We start from the raw sequence: 15,916 nt of genomic DNA on the forward strand, positions 1-15,916 counted from the left end.
TTTTATCATCAGGGAGTTTACTTAAACACTTTGTATTGACTGAGAGACAAGAAAAGAGAGAGTTGGGATCGTTTAAGAATCTTTAATTTCTATAATTAAGAATTCAAACAATCTACCAGGACTAACTCAATGATGGATGCATATGGATTTGAATGTTATAGTGTTGGTGCGTGTGTGTGTGTGTGTGTGTGTGTGTGTGTGTGTGTGTGTGTGTGTGTGTGTGTGTTCAGAATCTCTAGGCTGCCGTAGGTGGATCTGGTTGTCTGATGTTATGACTACGGACCACGAGGCTTCAGAAGCTTATGACATGAGCCGCCATCTTGTGCCGTGACTACGTACCTATGGAGTCTCCCGCGGTCAGATCAGGAGTGTCAGGTCCTAGAACCCCCTTGGTGCTGGGCTGATGAAACAGTGGTGCAGCACGACAAACCAGTCTACGGATAGCTCCAGCAGTAGCAGCAGATCTCGGCGGGCTCAGCTTTTATTGTGAAGGAACCGTCGTCTTGTTGTTCAAACGACAGAAATTTCCAGCTTGACAGTTCTCAGCTTAAAGTAGAAAGTGCACTGGCCAGGCTGCACTTCTCTTAGCGATGACGATGAGAGCTGGTTGAAACTGTTGATTCTCAGATGTAACTCCTTTGGAACTCAGATCGAACAGAACTGAGGTTAAAATGGAACTTACTTTAAAATGGCGTTGCCCTGTTTTATATTCCTTAGTTGTTTATAAATCTTAGTAAACCGGACTGGACAACTTAAGTAAACAGCCCAGATTCTGCCCTACGACAGACAAAAGTTCTGATTGGATGAGAGCAAATGTGTCATGCGTTTCTATGTTATGTTGATCAGTCTGTCTGGTGCAGAGTCCTGTTTATTCATTAAACACATAAATCATGACATCTTTATTAATAAATTAAATTATAAAATTTTACAAAAAATATTTGTTGAAATTTGTTTCATTCACACCTAAAGACGAATGAAAAAAATTGTTAAAAAATCTTGGTTGAAGATTTCATAATTAATGCATCAACGGGTTAAAACAAAAATATTAGTAAAAACTTGTCACGAACTCCTCCTGTTAACTACACTTCCCAGCATTCTCGCCACCACTTCCCAACATTCCCGCCACCAACGTGGCTTGCCGACGTCATCACGCCGACCCTATTTACGGAAGCCCCGGCGTTCATTCATCACTCAGTCATCGTTCCTACTAGACTTTAAATCGAGTTCTCAGGCTTACCAGCCCTCAAACCCAACACAAGGATCTATCCACGCTGTCTACTACCAGTAAGCCAGCTTCCTTATCCTTCCGGAACTGCTACTCAGTCTCGGCTCTCTCCGAGCGCTGTCTCGCCGTTCCCAGAGTAAAGCTGCATGCTCTGTCTAACCCAACGCTAGCCACTCTGCGTCTGGGTCACACAGTTACGCCACAAACCATCTCCGCTACGCCTCAGCTCATCCACAAAACCTGACAGGATGACTGAGTCTAAAGTTGACCCAGCGGGGTTCACTCATCTGCGGGCAGAAGTGGTTCAACTACGCACAACTGTGGACCAACAAATGGCAGAAATGAACCAGCTCCTTGCCGTAGCTGACCGTCAAGCCACGAAGCTCGAGGCTCTCACCGAGCTGGTGGTACAGCTTTCCACTGCCCTGCAACGACAGACCTCAGCTGTTTCCGAGACGATGGAACCACGCCTCAGCCTTCCAGAGAAGTGGGATGGGACCAGGGGGTCCCCGGAGGGCATGCTGGCTGTCCTAGCCATGACTTTTGAGTGCCAGCCAGCGCGCTACCCCACTTCCTGTTCTCGTGTCGTCCTGCTGACCTCCCTGCTGACAGGTCGAGCCGGTGAATGGGTGGCGGCTCTTTACAATTAGAAATCTCCTGCCTGCAATGACTATGAGACTTATGTGAAGGAGATGCAAAAGACATTCGTTCATCCCAGCAGCGAGGTCTCGGACGAGACCCGGCTGCTTCAGCTTTGCCAGGACTCCCAGACGATGGCTCAGTACACCTCCCGCTTCCGGACGACAGCCTCTCGGTTGACGTGGGATGACGCCGCCCTAAAGGCCGTTTACCTGGAGGGGTTGTCCCCCCGAATCCGGGAGTGCATGATCGGACATGAAGCCCCAACCTCCCTGGACCTGGCGGTGGATCTGGCCCTCCTGTTGGACCGCTGCCTCCTGAACCGACCGAGCACCATGTCGGCTCCCATCCACACCAGAACGTCACCCCGTCGTCCGGGCCACCAACCGACGGAGGAACCGATGCAGCTCTGACATCTCCCCCTTGAGGAATGGGCGCGGCGCTATCAGGAGGGACGATACGCGTACTGTGGGGATTTGGGTCACCACAGTGGCACATGTCCAAAAAGACCGGGAAACGGTCCCTCCGGGTCGGAGTAGGGGCTGTCCCGCCTGGAGTCTCCACTTTTCCGGTCCCGCACCGCACCACTCTCCCGGTCTGCCTCCACCTGGACCAAGGCCCGACCAGACTGGAGGCTCTTTTAGACACAGGGGCCGCTGAATGTTTTATCGACCAAGGACTGGTCACCCAGCTCAAGATACCCCTTACTGCTCTCGACCGACCCATTCCTGTGATCTCTGTGGATGGCCGGCCAATCATGCCGTACCCTCTCACCCACCGAACCCAGGATCTCCACATGACCATTGACCAACACCTGGAGACCCTTCACTTCCTGGTCATCCAGGCGCCGGTTACACCTCTCATCCTGGGCCATTCCTGATTCTGCCGCCATGAGCCTCACATCTCCTGGTCCACCAGTAAGGTCCTGGCCTGGGGGAGCGGGTTGCCAGAACCACCGTGGCTCCCCTACACCTCAGACCGGAGCAACTCCTCCCAAGGACGTAGACCTGATGCTCGTTCCTCCTCAATACCACAACCTCACTCAGGTCTTCGCCAAGGAACCCACTACCAGGCTACCTCCTCATCAACCCTATGCCCTGGAGATCAGGCTCCAGCCTCTCCACCCTCCTCCGGCCCGGGTGCCTCCGCCTCGCTGTGTGGAGGAGGATCGTGTTTACACGGTCCGCAAGATTCTGGACGCTCGCCGCTGGGGTCGTGGTTGGCAGTGCCTAGTGGACTGGGAGGGGTACGGCCCGGAGGAACGCTCTTGGGAACCCGCTCGCTCGTTCGTCGACCCTTCCCTGCTGACTGATTTCTGGGCCCACCGTCCTGGGACTTCGGGGGCCGTCCCTCGAGGGGGGGTCCTGTCACGAACTCCTCCGGTTAACTACACTTCCCAGCATTCTCTCCACCACTTTCCAACATTCCCGCCACCAACGTGGCTTGCCGACGTCATCACGCCAACCCTATTTACGGAAGCACCGGCGTTCATTCATCACTCAGTCATCGTTCCTACCAGACTTTGAATCGAGTTCTCAGGCTTACCAGCCCTCAAACCCAACACAAGGATATATCCACGCTGTCTACTACCAGTAAGCCAGCTTCCTTATCCTTCCGGAACTGCTACTCAGTCTCGGCTCTCTCCGAGCGCTGTCTCGCCGTTCCCAGAGTAAAGCTGCATGCTCTGTCTAACCCATCTCTGCTACGCCTCAGCTCAGCCACAAAACCTGACAAAACTCACCTTCAGCATCCTTTTGTGCTGCCATGTTGGTCTGTACTGCCTCTATAAACACTCCAAACATGGAAAAGTCTGTCCATTCTTTTTCTGTCAATGTTTAGTTTTAGAAATCATGCGCCTAAAACAAGTCGATTCAAAAGGTCATGGATTACAAATGCGGAAATTAGAATATAAGCTCCTCCCATGTGTAAGAGGGCTGCTGCTGGAGGAGCAGCAGCTCTATTTCAAGCCCCTCCCGGATATCAGAGCTCCTCAGCCTGAGCTCCAGCTGTTTTGTTTTAAAGTGACAGAGCATGAAAATGGCATGTTGTGGAAAGAACAGAAACTGTCAAGAATAAAACTGCTGAAACTGTTTCATTTCAGATGGATTTTATGCAAAGAAATTCATGAGCATGTTTTTTTTTATCAACCATTGAACTATTATAGCCTAAGAAAAATGTCAGCGCACCCCAAGGGCAGCAGTGGCTATAGTGAGGCTCATCACCACCATCAAGTAAAGCCTCTTTTAGAAAACAATGCTGCCAATTTGCCGCAACATCGAGCCGGCATCAGGGAGCCTTAGGTCATTTATAAGTGGCCAGATTGTCGCGGTAATATGCCACAAGACACAATGTGACAGCAGTATAACGTTGATTTGTTAGCATAGCGTGTCTTCTAAAAGGGGCTGAAATGTGTGTGTGAGTGACTGATTGTGTTGCAAAGTGCCTTGAAATATTGCAGAAACCTAGAAGGCGCTATATGCTCCCAAATGGCAGGCATTTTTCCTAAATCACTGAAAACTGATGCCGTTGAGCCTCTTCTAAGGAAAAGAAAACTAGATGCCTTAGCTCACCCTTTAAAGCTTCCTTCTGGAGTATTTCACTTATCCAATGCACCAGCTGACAAGCGTATCACACAAAAACGCTGTTCCTCTGTTTTTTTTTTAAGATGGCAACTTCATGTTTCTGTTTATAAATGTGCTTCTGTAGCCGACAAACAGATTTAAAACACATTGTTTTATGAGTATTATTCTCATGTCATGTTGTGTTTTCATATATTTATATTTTAGAGACTTTCTTGTCCGTGAAAAGTTCATCAACTCTGCATCAGCCGAGGTATTCCTTAAATTTGAAGCATCTAAGCGGTAGTCTAACACTATTGGTTAGTTCTGGTCAGCGCTCAGTTTCCTATTGCACGGAGCTCTGCGGGGCAGGGGGCGTGCTTAGCAAAAAAAATAAAAATGACGTATTGCTTATATTATATCACAGTACATGATAAAATAATCACTTTTACAGATTTCTGACAAATCATACATAATTTCTGAAAGAGGAAAACTCCAGAAAGCAGCTTTAACTTTACCTTTGTTTCTTTTTAATTTTAAATAGTATTTTCTGTCATATTGATTTTAATGTTCTTGCTATTCTTGCTAATGGAAAGCACACTGGATTGCCTCTGTGTAAGAAATGTGCTATATAAATAAAGCTACCTTGCCTTGCCTATATCAAATACAGTCAATTTACCATAACATGGCCCCTTTAATAGTCAGCTGACAGATGTAAAGTAAGTAAATGCATAACTAGTTATTTAGTTGAATAATTGGTTCGATGTTTAATTGGAATAGCTAGCAGAGATCATTTGAATACTATGCACATCCAGTGAGTAATTTGCTTGTTTAGATTTGATGTAAAAATAAAGACAAGTCACCAAAAAATATGTATACCGTATTTTCCAGACTATAAGCCGCTACTTTTTTCCCACGCTTTGAACCATGCGGCTTATAATGAGGTGCGGCTTTACTGAAGATTTTCCTTCACCTGCAGGGGGCGCTTTAGCAGAAAGTGAAACAGGTGGAAGTCAAAAGTGGAAATCGAAGAAAGTGCTCATTTTGAACATCTTAGGTGTGTTCTTGCTGTGCGTTATTTCTAATTCCATGTTGTCGTTCTTTTATAAAACACAGAAACAGTAAAACGGATAAATGGAGAAGGAAGTGACGCGCCACCATCAGCGTCAGCCTGAAGAAGCCGGCAGCCGTCGGCGAAACTGTAGCGTCAATAACAGGTAACAAAACCGTTTCTGTGTTTTATAAAAGAACGACAACATGGAAGTGCTCATTTTGATTCAGCACATGCAAGTAGCCGGCACGACGAATAATTTTTTTCAAATCCATACCTCCTCATCATGGTAACTACATGTATGAATTCATATGATGCCACATTTAAGTTGAAGGCCATCGATCTGGCAGTAAAGGAGGGAAACAGTGCTGCCGCACGTAAGCTTGGCATGAATGAATCCATGGTTCGGCGCTGGAGACGGCAGCGGGAAGAACTCATTCAAGCCAGCTTCACCCGGGGATGATGACAGCAACACGGACAGCGACACTGACATCGCCACATAAAAGGAATGTGACGAAGCTCTTCTGAGGCTGTTCAACTCCGACACTGAAGAAGAGGACTTTAATGGCTTTAGTGCGCAGGAGGAAGATGAGAGCGAATGACTTCTTCTGGTAGGCAAGTGTGTTTTATTTACTAACCAGGCATGTTTTGTGTGCAGTTTTTATTTTCTAATCATCCAGGGCTTATTAATGCTGTGTCAGCGCTGTTCTTTTCTTCTAAACATGCAAATGACCGGCAATAACATGTCAGTGCTGTTTTGATTGTATAACCATCCAGAAATATGAATGCTATCAGTGCTGTTTTCTTTTCTAAACTTGCAGGCATGTTCACCCGTGTTTAAAATTGCTTTTGTTGAATTAAAACAACGACGGAAAACCTCCGTGTAGCGTCTTTCTGTCTAATTTTCTTATGTTATGGCCGTATATGCGCCGGAGACCTGCATGTGGCTGTTGCGCCGCGGCTTGTATTTGAGAGCGACATGTGTGTGTAGAAAACCTTTTTTTTTTGATGGTGCGGCTTATATTGAGGTGCGCTCTATAGTCCAGAAATTACGGTAGGTTTCAGCATATAAAAACATTAGCCAATAACAACAGTCAACATCAAAAAGTATTTTAGTAAAACAAATTGTTTCTTGGGCCAAATGTACTTATGTTGTAGGTTGCTAAACATATGGTACATTATTTTATACACGCACAATCGTACTTTTATCATTGTGACTTAAACAGTAACCTGATGGAAAGAGTTAAAGTTGAAACTGTTGGATTTATGGGATATTTCTTATTATGAGAGCAAAAAAAGCAACATTTTTCATTCTCAAAGTCAGGCACAAACTGCAAAGTTCAGCTACATTTAATACATTCATTTATATTCAATCAAGAACCAAAGTTTTGAACGTAATGAAAATGTGAGTTAATGAAAACCCCAAATGAATCATCGTAGAACCCATAAAGTCATTAAGCCGCATTCTGAGGAATACACAAACGCACAAACCAAATTCAACGGCAATCCCACAGGAGCCGCAGCTTCTGTTTGACATTTGTGCAACCAGAACACAACAAGTAAACAGACATGATGGATGTGTCACAAATCCACTTACAGTTATGCTGTTAAACTCAATTTTGAAAAGAGAGGGGCAACACAATTCAGTTTTCCTTGAATGACACAATTTCACTATGCAGATAGCTGTGTTCAAACTTGAGTTGAGGTCACCAAAGATTTGTGACATTGTGGATAATTTAGAAGCCAATCTTTATTTGGTATGACTCTTCTGATGAGGATAATGTGATTAATTTGAGCCTACTCTGCACAAATACATAGTTATCTCTCAAAAAAGTCAAGAGTGCAAGTAAAAGTGCGATATGTAAAAATTCAAAGAATTATGATTTTTTTGATAAACAGGCAGCACAAATGCTATCTGATAAGCTAATAATATGTACGGTTATCAGCAAAAGCAGTGTACTTTATCTGTTTTCCAACCTGCCTGGAAGGAACTTTGAAACCTAAATCTTCCCAAGTGATGTGTGTGTGTGTGTGTGTGTGTGTGTGTGTGTGTGTGTGTGTGTGTGTGTGTGTGTGTACCTGATTTAGATAGTAGTAAGTCTCAGCTTCCTGCAGATACAGCGAGCGTTTCTCATTAGGTGGAAGACCTGCCAACATCTCATAGAAGATATGGTAGTTCCTCTCTGATTTGGCCTGTGGAGAAAAACACACACAGACACAAATACATGAAAAACTCAGTCATATAGACAGTTACTGACACAGATGCAAACAAAAAAGAGGAAATTCTGATCTTATATAGAAGAAACAGTTGATTAACCAACAAAGATGACAAAAAGGCAAACATAAATGGCATTGATGGCTGGATGGAAAGTCACCAAATTGGTCAAACTAGCAGAATTAGCTAACAGCATGCTTAAAGCTTTGGGTCTCGACTACAGTATCCTCTTTCTCACTATGAGTCACTTGTAAGAAGACTCCACCTGGCCTGCTGTGTGTATGTTCTTGTGGTTTTTACCTGAAAGACAATGCGGGACTTCTCCAGCAGGTATTGAGACGTTATGGCACCGCTGATTACACCCCTAGTGAATGAAACACACATGTAGACAATGAGTTAAGTAACATGCCATACATGTGTAATGTATTCAGCTCTGCATAACAGAGGCCCATCATCTGATCTAGCTGTGTTACTGGGACATGTTAGCTTATTTTACAACTAGTCCACCCTGTGACTTGTTGAGCCAACATAAAGGCTTCCATATGGAATTACACTACATTAAAACGGCTACCTGAAGCTGTGAGAGAAGCAATTTCAAATGACAGATTTTGATTTGCTGAAAGTATATTCATTAAAACCATTAAACACTAAATATTTTTATTTACGATTTATAAGCTCTGAAAACCTGGAACTGCTGCAGCTTTTGCTTCCTTTGTCATAAACATCATCAAACATTATTAGATGTTGTTCCTACTCACTCATCCATATAGAGCTGCGTGTATTTGCCAAAGCGTGAAGAGTTGTCGTTGCGCACTGTTTTGGCATTTCCAAAAGACTCTAGCAAGGGTGTAGCCTCTAGGATCTGAACAATCATCACAAAGAAATGCTACCATGGTTACCAGCAACAAAAATCCTGCTTTTGGAGAGAGTAAAACACTTTACCTGAATCTGAAAGATGATGTCACACACATGGAAGAAAAGAGGAGACAAGCTTTTACACCACCATGGTTTAAAGTTCAGTTTGTATATAGGTTTACAGGTAAAGTCACTGGATACCTACCTGTTGTGTGACGTTACGCTTGTGGTGTATGGCTGTCAGGTAACGCAGGATCAGTTTAGTGGCTTCAGTCTTTCCTGACCCACTTTCTCCACTTGAATAACAAATATATGAGCAATTTTTTTACAGCACATAACATTTCTTAATACAAGTTGTCAACAATGGTTCAATAAATTATGGTGTTCACATCATACCATTTTCATTAATCTATCAAGAATTTTTGCAAAATCAACACACAATTATTTTTTATGAGAATAATATTAGTCAAGACCATCTGTAAGGTACATTAGGAATTTGGTCACTTTTTCGGCAAGTTAATTAGATTGAAAGTGCAGGTGTGTGAAGGCTACACGTAGACTTTAAAAACCATTACTTATAACCACTTACTTACTTAACAATTATTAAAAATGAACTAAATGATCAATATGGTAACAAAAATGCAACCAAGTCCCGTTAAAGAGCACACTTAGCAGTTTTACTGGCTTTTAGCACCCCCTAGTGTCCGTTTAGTAAAACCAAAAGCGAAACGTATCTCCTCGCTGTGCGTTCGTCTTTTTAACCTTAAGCTATCAGCTGATATGTCTCCCCAGCCTTCATTAGTGTACAGAAGCGATGCATCACCAAATCAAACAATTAAGCTACTTGCATGATCTAAAACATGACCAGACCAGACCGACTCTCTGAAATAGAAAAGCGGTGGGGGTCTGAGTGACATTTCATTAACCTTGTAAATGGTCATTTTAGCACATACTGGCTCAAGAAAACGATTTAAAAATATGAAAATGTTGCACAACATGGCTTTAAAAAAGTCACAACAGCATTTCATACCTGATCACAATACACTGGTCCTTTTTGGCATCCATCATGGTTGTGTATGAGAGATTAGCAATGGCAAAGAGATGACTGCAAAACAATGTAAAGTTATTTTTTAATTTAAAAAAAATTGGCACACCAATCACGTGTGTTTCCTGTTTGCTAAAGACATTGTAGTTGAATCAATCACTGTAGTCTTCCCTTTGCCACCACCCAACACTGGTGTAATAGTAGTCTGTCACTAACAGAATGAACACATTTACACCCGTACTATCCATAATGCAGAGTCTATGAACACAGCTTAGGCTGGGAATATTCTTGCTTTTTAACCCTGTGTTGACAAAGGCGGCAGGCTGTTGTGTCTTGCTCACAAACTTTCTGCTGCACTGCACATAGTACAGGAAGGTTCCACTAGGGGGAAGAGTATAGAACTCAGATCAGATAGAGGGCCAGATTTGTAGGGTACACAAACATGGCAACAACAGGAGCGATCAGCAGCTGGTTGATTTATGGAACACAACAGAAAAAAGACAGTAGCTGTATTGTAGAAAAGCAAGACCTATAAATCAGAGACGGCATGACAATCATGATGTCTCACTCTGTTTGTCAACTCCACCTAATGGCTACTTGCATGTTGAGAACGTGTCACGTTAATTTCAGATGCTTCTAAATGCAAATTACACTTAACTGTGAAGGAAGCAAGTACGTTCCAGCCCTTCAAACAAAAATATTGCTGCGTGCAAATATGCGTAGTAGTTTTTTAAAACTCTGCTTCTACTTATTCTGCGTCCTTCTTTAACAAAATGCATACATAAAAACAGGGTTATTGCATCAAACTGAGCAACAAACGTTAAAAGATTACTTGAAGTAAAAAGTGTGGGATTAAACAAATTTGGCACATCCAAACACAAAAGCAATCACACTCCAAGGTCTTACGGAGGATTGTCACTTAGACCGTGGCCTTCGTACTGCAGCACCATGTCCGTGCCGTAAATGTTGAGCAACTTGTAAGGGTTCACAGACACAAGGATACTGCCAATGTATGTCTAAGGAAGCAAAATGTGGAGGAGAACAGGGAAACTAAATTAATTCACAGAGCTGGCAGTGTCTGCGACACTTGATTATATTAGACACTTAATTTGCATATTAGACATTCTGCATACATATACAAGTTCGTGATCAAAGCGTTTCTTCAGATTCATCAGAACTGTGGTCTCATTCAGCTCACTGAAATTAAACAGAGGAAATTAAATAAATCCACTGAGCACAGTGTGACAATCACTTTGATATCCAATGTTAGTTACTTGTTAATGCAAATCAAGGTCCTTAAAAAATGTTGACATGGCAAAAACGTGGTATTTAATAAATCTGACTGGTGAAACTATAAGAAAATGCCCTAAAATAAACAACGAGTTTCAGAACTGGATGCAATAGTTTATCATATGTGTTTGTGAGTGGTGCTTACGGCAGCCGCGTCATGTCTTCCATTCCCTCTGCCCAGCGTTGCACCCTGTGGACTGCTGTGGGCATGCTTAAAACAGAGAAGATCTGGACACATTCATTACATCGTTAGACCAACTAAAAAAGGAAGAATACGTTTTAATTCCATGCTTAGATTAAATTACAATATGGTGAAGTTTTGGTAGTCTTGTTAAAGCTACAGAAAAATGCCCTAATTTCCAAAAATATTCCTGAAATAATCTGTTTCTCACTCATTGTTACATACATGGATATAATATCTGTAGAACAAGATCAATGTTTTTAAAGTTCTAAGCTTAAATTTAGCTAAAAACTGGAACCAGTTCTTTTCAGATGTAGATCATCTACATAAATTCATAAATGTAGGTACCTTATCATACCAGCTTTGACCTGGGACTCTATCTCTGTCTGGAGTCCAGTCTAGCTTTTGATGCTGTCTGCTCACAACTGGAGGAGTTGGGAAGTATCCCTCTAACATCCCATCTTCTTTGTACATAGACCACTTTGACAAATTCTGAAGTGTACCATGTGGCAAAATCCTCTCAGCTGCCCAAACATCCTCTCCACCTTCACCTCCACCTTGGACATTCCTAGCCCAGTGGCCAGATCGTGGCCCATAAGGAGGTATAACAGCATAGCGATGGTCTTCTCCCTGGAGCCCCATTGGCACAGTGTACGAAGCATAACGAAGCTGCTGGTTTTGGATGGCATCAGACACTTTTGGGTTATGGAACCGGCGTGTGAGAAGAGAGCCATCTGGCAGCCTGTGGAGCAAGGTAGATTTTGGAGAATGAATATTAGCCATTGTTTTCAACTCTTAACCATTGTTAAAGTTTTGTTTTATCTCTGTGTAGTCTGTAAAATGACTTGTGCAAAATAGTCACATTTTTGCCTTGTGTTTGTTTTCATTTCCCTTGCTTCTAGGTTTAATTAAACTTCCAGCCTTTTACCTGTACGTGACACCACGTAGTTCTTCATTCTTTAGTGCAGAAGCAACATTGGGACTGGTTGGTTTTGGTGCACCAGACAGTACTGAGTTTTCCGATAAATGATAGAGATTAACTGAACGAAGCCCCTGGTTTCTCCTGAGAGCACCTGACAAGTTTGGGGGTAAAGACCTCTGACCGGGAAGAACCAGAGAACCATCAGGGAGTTGGTATGATGCCTTACGAAGGTTCTGATTCAAAAGAGCCTGCAAGTGGTAGCACATAAACAAGTAAAAACTATGAATCCTATCCATCAGAAATCTTTGTGAATAATACTGTTTGTAAATCAAAACAAGTTTTGTCAGTTAAAGCGTTTTTAAGTGAAACAATTTTACTAAGCACATACTTTAGATAAGTCAGGACCAACTGGTTTCCTTGGGTCAATAATGATGGTTCCATCAGGTAGGGTGTAGGACACATCCTTTAGATATGGATTTTGCAAAGCAGCGATCAAGTTTGGGTTTTTTGGTTTCCTCGGGTCCACAATAAGAGTTCCATCAGGAAGGGTGTATGAAGCTGCTTTCAAGGCTGGGTTGTTGAGAGCCTATGGAACATAATGGTTTCATTTACAGCAAAAACTGTGAGATGTTAAGAAAATTTTTTCCTAAAGAGAAAAAACTGCAGATTGGATTTCTGAGTGTGGCAAAACTAAACTATGTCAGAAAATTGTTCAGATTTTCCTTGCTGTGTTATAGTGAATAGGTAAAATCTAAATTAAGTAGAAGAAATATTAGAAAAAAAAGAATATTTATAGTTAACCTTTGCCAGATTTGGTGACACAGGAGTGTTGGGATTTCGAACCCCATCTGGTAGTGTGAAAGAGGTGTTCATTAGTGAGGAGTTTTGAAGAGCATTGGACAGGTTTGGAGAAGCAGGTTTTCGTGGATCAATAATAATAGTGCCATCTGGTAGAGTGTAAGAGGCACTCTTTAGGTAAGGGTTCTGAAGTGCTGCCATAAGGTTTGGGGACTTTTCTGTCTTGGAGTCGATCACAATTGTACCATCAGGTAGAGAGTAAGAAGCTTGACGCAGAGCTGGGTTGTTTAGGGCCCTTGCAAGGTTTGGGGACATAGGTTGCTGAAAGAGGAAAATATGAATTAGTTTGAACTACAACATTTTTTTATAAATATTGCTGAAGATAAAACTATAACAAAAAGTAAATGAACTGCTAAGTAAGGAACCAAAGGTTGTAGGTTACTTGTTGTCTGGGATCTAGAATGGTGCCATCAGGAAGAGTGTATGAGGCACCCCTGAGATACTGGTTTTGAAGAGCCCCAGAAAGATTAGGTGACATTGGCTTCTGAAGTACACGCGGGTCCTGTTTGTGTAGAGTAAGAGAGTTGTGTTGAGGAGTAAAAATTTAAATAATTATAAAAATGTAGAGAATTATACATAGCAGCTTCAATTAATATATTTTATACACACCCTGATAATCGATCCATCTGGCATCATATATGAGGCGCTGCGAACTTGTTGGTTTTGTAGTGCATGGCCAAGCAATGGGGAAGAACGAGGATCTGCATAAGGTGAGATCATAGCTCCATTTGGTAGGCGATACGATGCTTGCATCAACTGAGGATTTTGTAGGGCACTTCCCAACATTGGTGAAGAGGGTGGTGGAAATCCAGGCGAGGACCGTTGTAGTTGCATTGGTGTATGATAAGATGCCTGGCGAAGGTTTGGGTTCTGCTGAAGAGCATTGTGGAGCTGGGGTCCACTTGGTGAATAAGCACTGCGGTGTTGCATCATGGGAGATTTTAAATTAGACACATTTCGCAAATCATTTCTGTTGATGAGTGCATCTTGGAGCAGTGGCGCTGGACCAGGCTCAGAAATGTAATCATATGGTGTGACAACCGTTGGTCCATATGGAGACTGTAACTGTGGAGTTTTATAAGAAGCCACACCTCTTATTGCCTGACCACGTCTCATTGCTCCGGATAGCATTGGTGATGATGGTACAGATGCAGCATAAGGAGACTGAGGCCTCTCAAGTGGAGACACATATGACGCTTCTCTCATTGCCTGGTTTTGCAGAGCTCCGGATAGCATTGGTGATGAGGGTACAGATCCAGCATAAGGAGACTGAGGCCTCCGAAGTGGAGACACATAGGACGCATCTCTCATTGCCTGGTTTTGCAGAGCTCCAGAAAGCATTGGTGATGAGGGTACAGATCCAGCATAAGGAGACTGAGGCCTCCGAAGTGGAGACACATAGGACGCATCTCTCATTGCCTGGTTTTGCAGAGCTCCAGAAAGCATTGGTGATGAGGGTACAGATCCAGCATAAGGAGACTGAGGCCTCCGAAGTGGAGACACATAGGACGCATCTCTCATTGCCTGGTTTTGCAGAGCTCCAGAAAGCATTGGTGATGAGGGCACAGATCCAGCATAAGGAGACTGAGGCCTCTCAAGTGGAGACACATAGGATGCATCTCTGACAGTCTGGTTTTGTAGTGCTCCAGACAGTACCGTGGAAGAAGGCAAAGGCTGCTCATAAGGGGACATTGGTGTCTGCATAAAGGGAGAATAGTGCACATCCTGAATAGCTTGGTTTTGCATATTCAATATGTGACCCTGGTTCTGTAAGGAACCAGATAACATGGGAGATGATGGAACAACAAATTCATGTGATTGTTCTGGCACATAAGGCTCATAAGTCTGATGATGTAGCTGAGGAGAGAGATGTGGAGATGCGTGGTGTGACATCTGTTTGAGGGAGAGCTGTGGGGAGGCAGGGGGCATGCTTCTGGTGGACTGCCGGGTCATAAGTGGCCGCCCTCGTGCTATAGGGCGAAGAGGAATTCGACCAGATTCTCTCCTCTGAAGGGGAGCATGATGAAACATACGAGGAGAATGACGAGGTGAAGAGTGGATGGATGAGTCTATAGTAAGAACAGATGACCTATTACTTCTTAAAGAAGATGCACGAAATGGACGCACATTCTGGGTTGGTGGGGGAACTGGACGTCCCCTGAGACCCATGGGGGAGGGCCTCACAGTACCTAAAGGAACATTTCCTCCCATCCTAGGCCTGGCCAATGGAGTGGGGTCTCTTAGCAATCGAGTTGAGCGTCGAGAAAGAGTAGGAGAGGATGCAGCTGGACGAGGTCCTGCAGGTGATAAACTTCGACGAGATGGAGGTGGAGATGGAGAAGATCTTCGGGTGAGTCTTGGAGAGAGAGGAAGTGACTGATGAGAAGGGGAGAGGGGAGATGAACGTGATTCTTGCATCTGTCGCTCTCTAAATGGACTCCGGGCAGGAATGGGTGATGGCTGGGGACTTCGCATCCTCATTGATAGTCTGGGTGATGAAGGTGGAGAAGGTTGCCTTACTGGTGCTCTGGGTGATGGTGGAGGACTACGATGAATTATGGAGGCACGGGGAGGGTGGGGGGGTGATGATGGTCTTTGAGGAAGCGGAGAAAATGCCTTTTGAGGCTGCATTCTACGATGAACAAGTGGGGAAGCCATAGGGGAGGCAGGAGGTGAGATTTGTCGAGACATAACAGAGGGTGGTCTTTGGGCATTAATGAACCCACGCCTCATAGATGGTTGCGGAGAGGGGCCGTGCCTCTGTGCAATTATAGGAGCAGGCTCGGGCGGAACCATGGGGACAGGGGAATGCCGCTGCATTAGCGGGGAAGGCATTATGACAGATCGACGAGATGGAGTTGGAGAAGGTTGTATCCGGCGTGAGGGAAGGGGAGACATGGTTGCTTGTTTGATGATCGTGGCTGTTGGTGTTGGTATTGGTGGGAGTGTGGAACCTTGTTGCTGTGATATCATCATAGGGTCTGTCATAATCTGCATTCATAACAAAAAACATACAATACCACATATCCTCAGTTTAAAATATACCTGGATACTCTTTTTACTCCACTTCTATTATG

General features: G+C 43.8%; 1 protein-coding gene across 1 annotated transcript in view; it reads right to left on the reverse strand.

Moving 5' to 3' along the window:
- Window positions 1-15,916, reverse strand: part of myo15ab (myosin XVAb) — a 103,134-nt gene that overhangs the window by 57,034 nt on the left and 30,184 nt on the right. Inside the window, exons 7-21 of the mRNA XM_070550631.1 lie at window positions 13,449-15,830; window positions 13,222-13,341; window positions 12,783-13,100; window positions 12,370-12,567; window positions 11,988-12,229; window positions 11,408-11,801; window positions 11,024-11,106; window positions 10,722-10,785; window positions 10,495-10,604; window positions 9,574-9,648; window positions 8,749-8,839; window positions 8,631-8,636; window positions 8,447-8,550; window positions 7,989-8,052; window positions 7,553-7,666 (exon numbers count right to left, since the gene is read on the reverse strand). Of these exons, the coding sequence (XP_070406732.1) occupies window positions 7,553-7,666; window positions 7,989-8,052; window positions 8,447-8,550; window positions 8,631-8,636; window positions 8,749-8,839; window positions 9,574-9,648; window positions 10,495-10,604; window positions 10,722-10,785; window positions 11,024-11,106; window positions 11,408-11,801; window positions 11,988-12,229; window positions 12,370-12,567; window positions 12,783-13,100; window positions 13,222-13,341; window positions 13,449-15,830 (4,365 nt within the window). The remainder of the gene's footprint in view (window positions 1-7,552; window positions 7,667-7,988; window positions 8,053-8,446; window positions 8,551-8,630; window positions 8,637-8,748; window positions 8,840-9,573; window positions 9,649-10,494; window positions 10,605-10,721; window positions 10,786-11,023; window positions 11,107-11,407; window positions 11,802-11,987; window positions 12,230-12,369; window positions 12,568-12,782; window positions 13,101-13,221; window positions 13,342-13,448; window positions 15,831-15,916) is intronic.

Source organism: Nothobranchius furzeri, chromosome 4, assembly GCF_043380555.1.
Source record: "Nothobranchius furzeri strain GRZ-AD chromosome 4, NfurGRZ-RIMD1, whole genome shotgun sequence".
In the NCBI taxonomy this organism is placed as follows: Eukaryota; Metazoa; Chordata; class Actinopteri; order Cyprinodontiformes; family Nothobranchiidae; genus Nothobranchius; species Nothobranchius furzeri.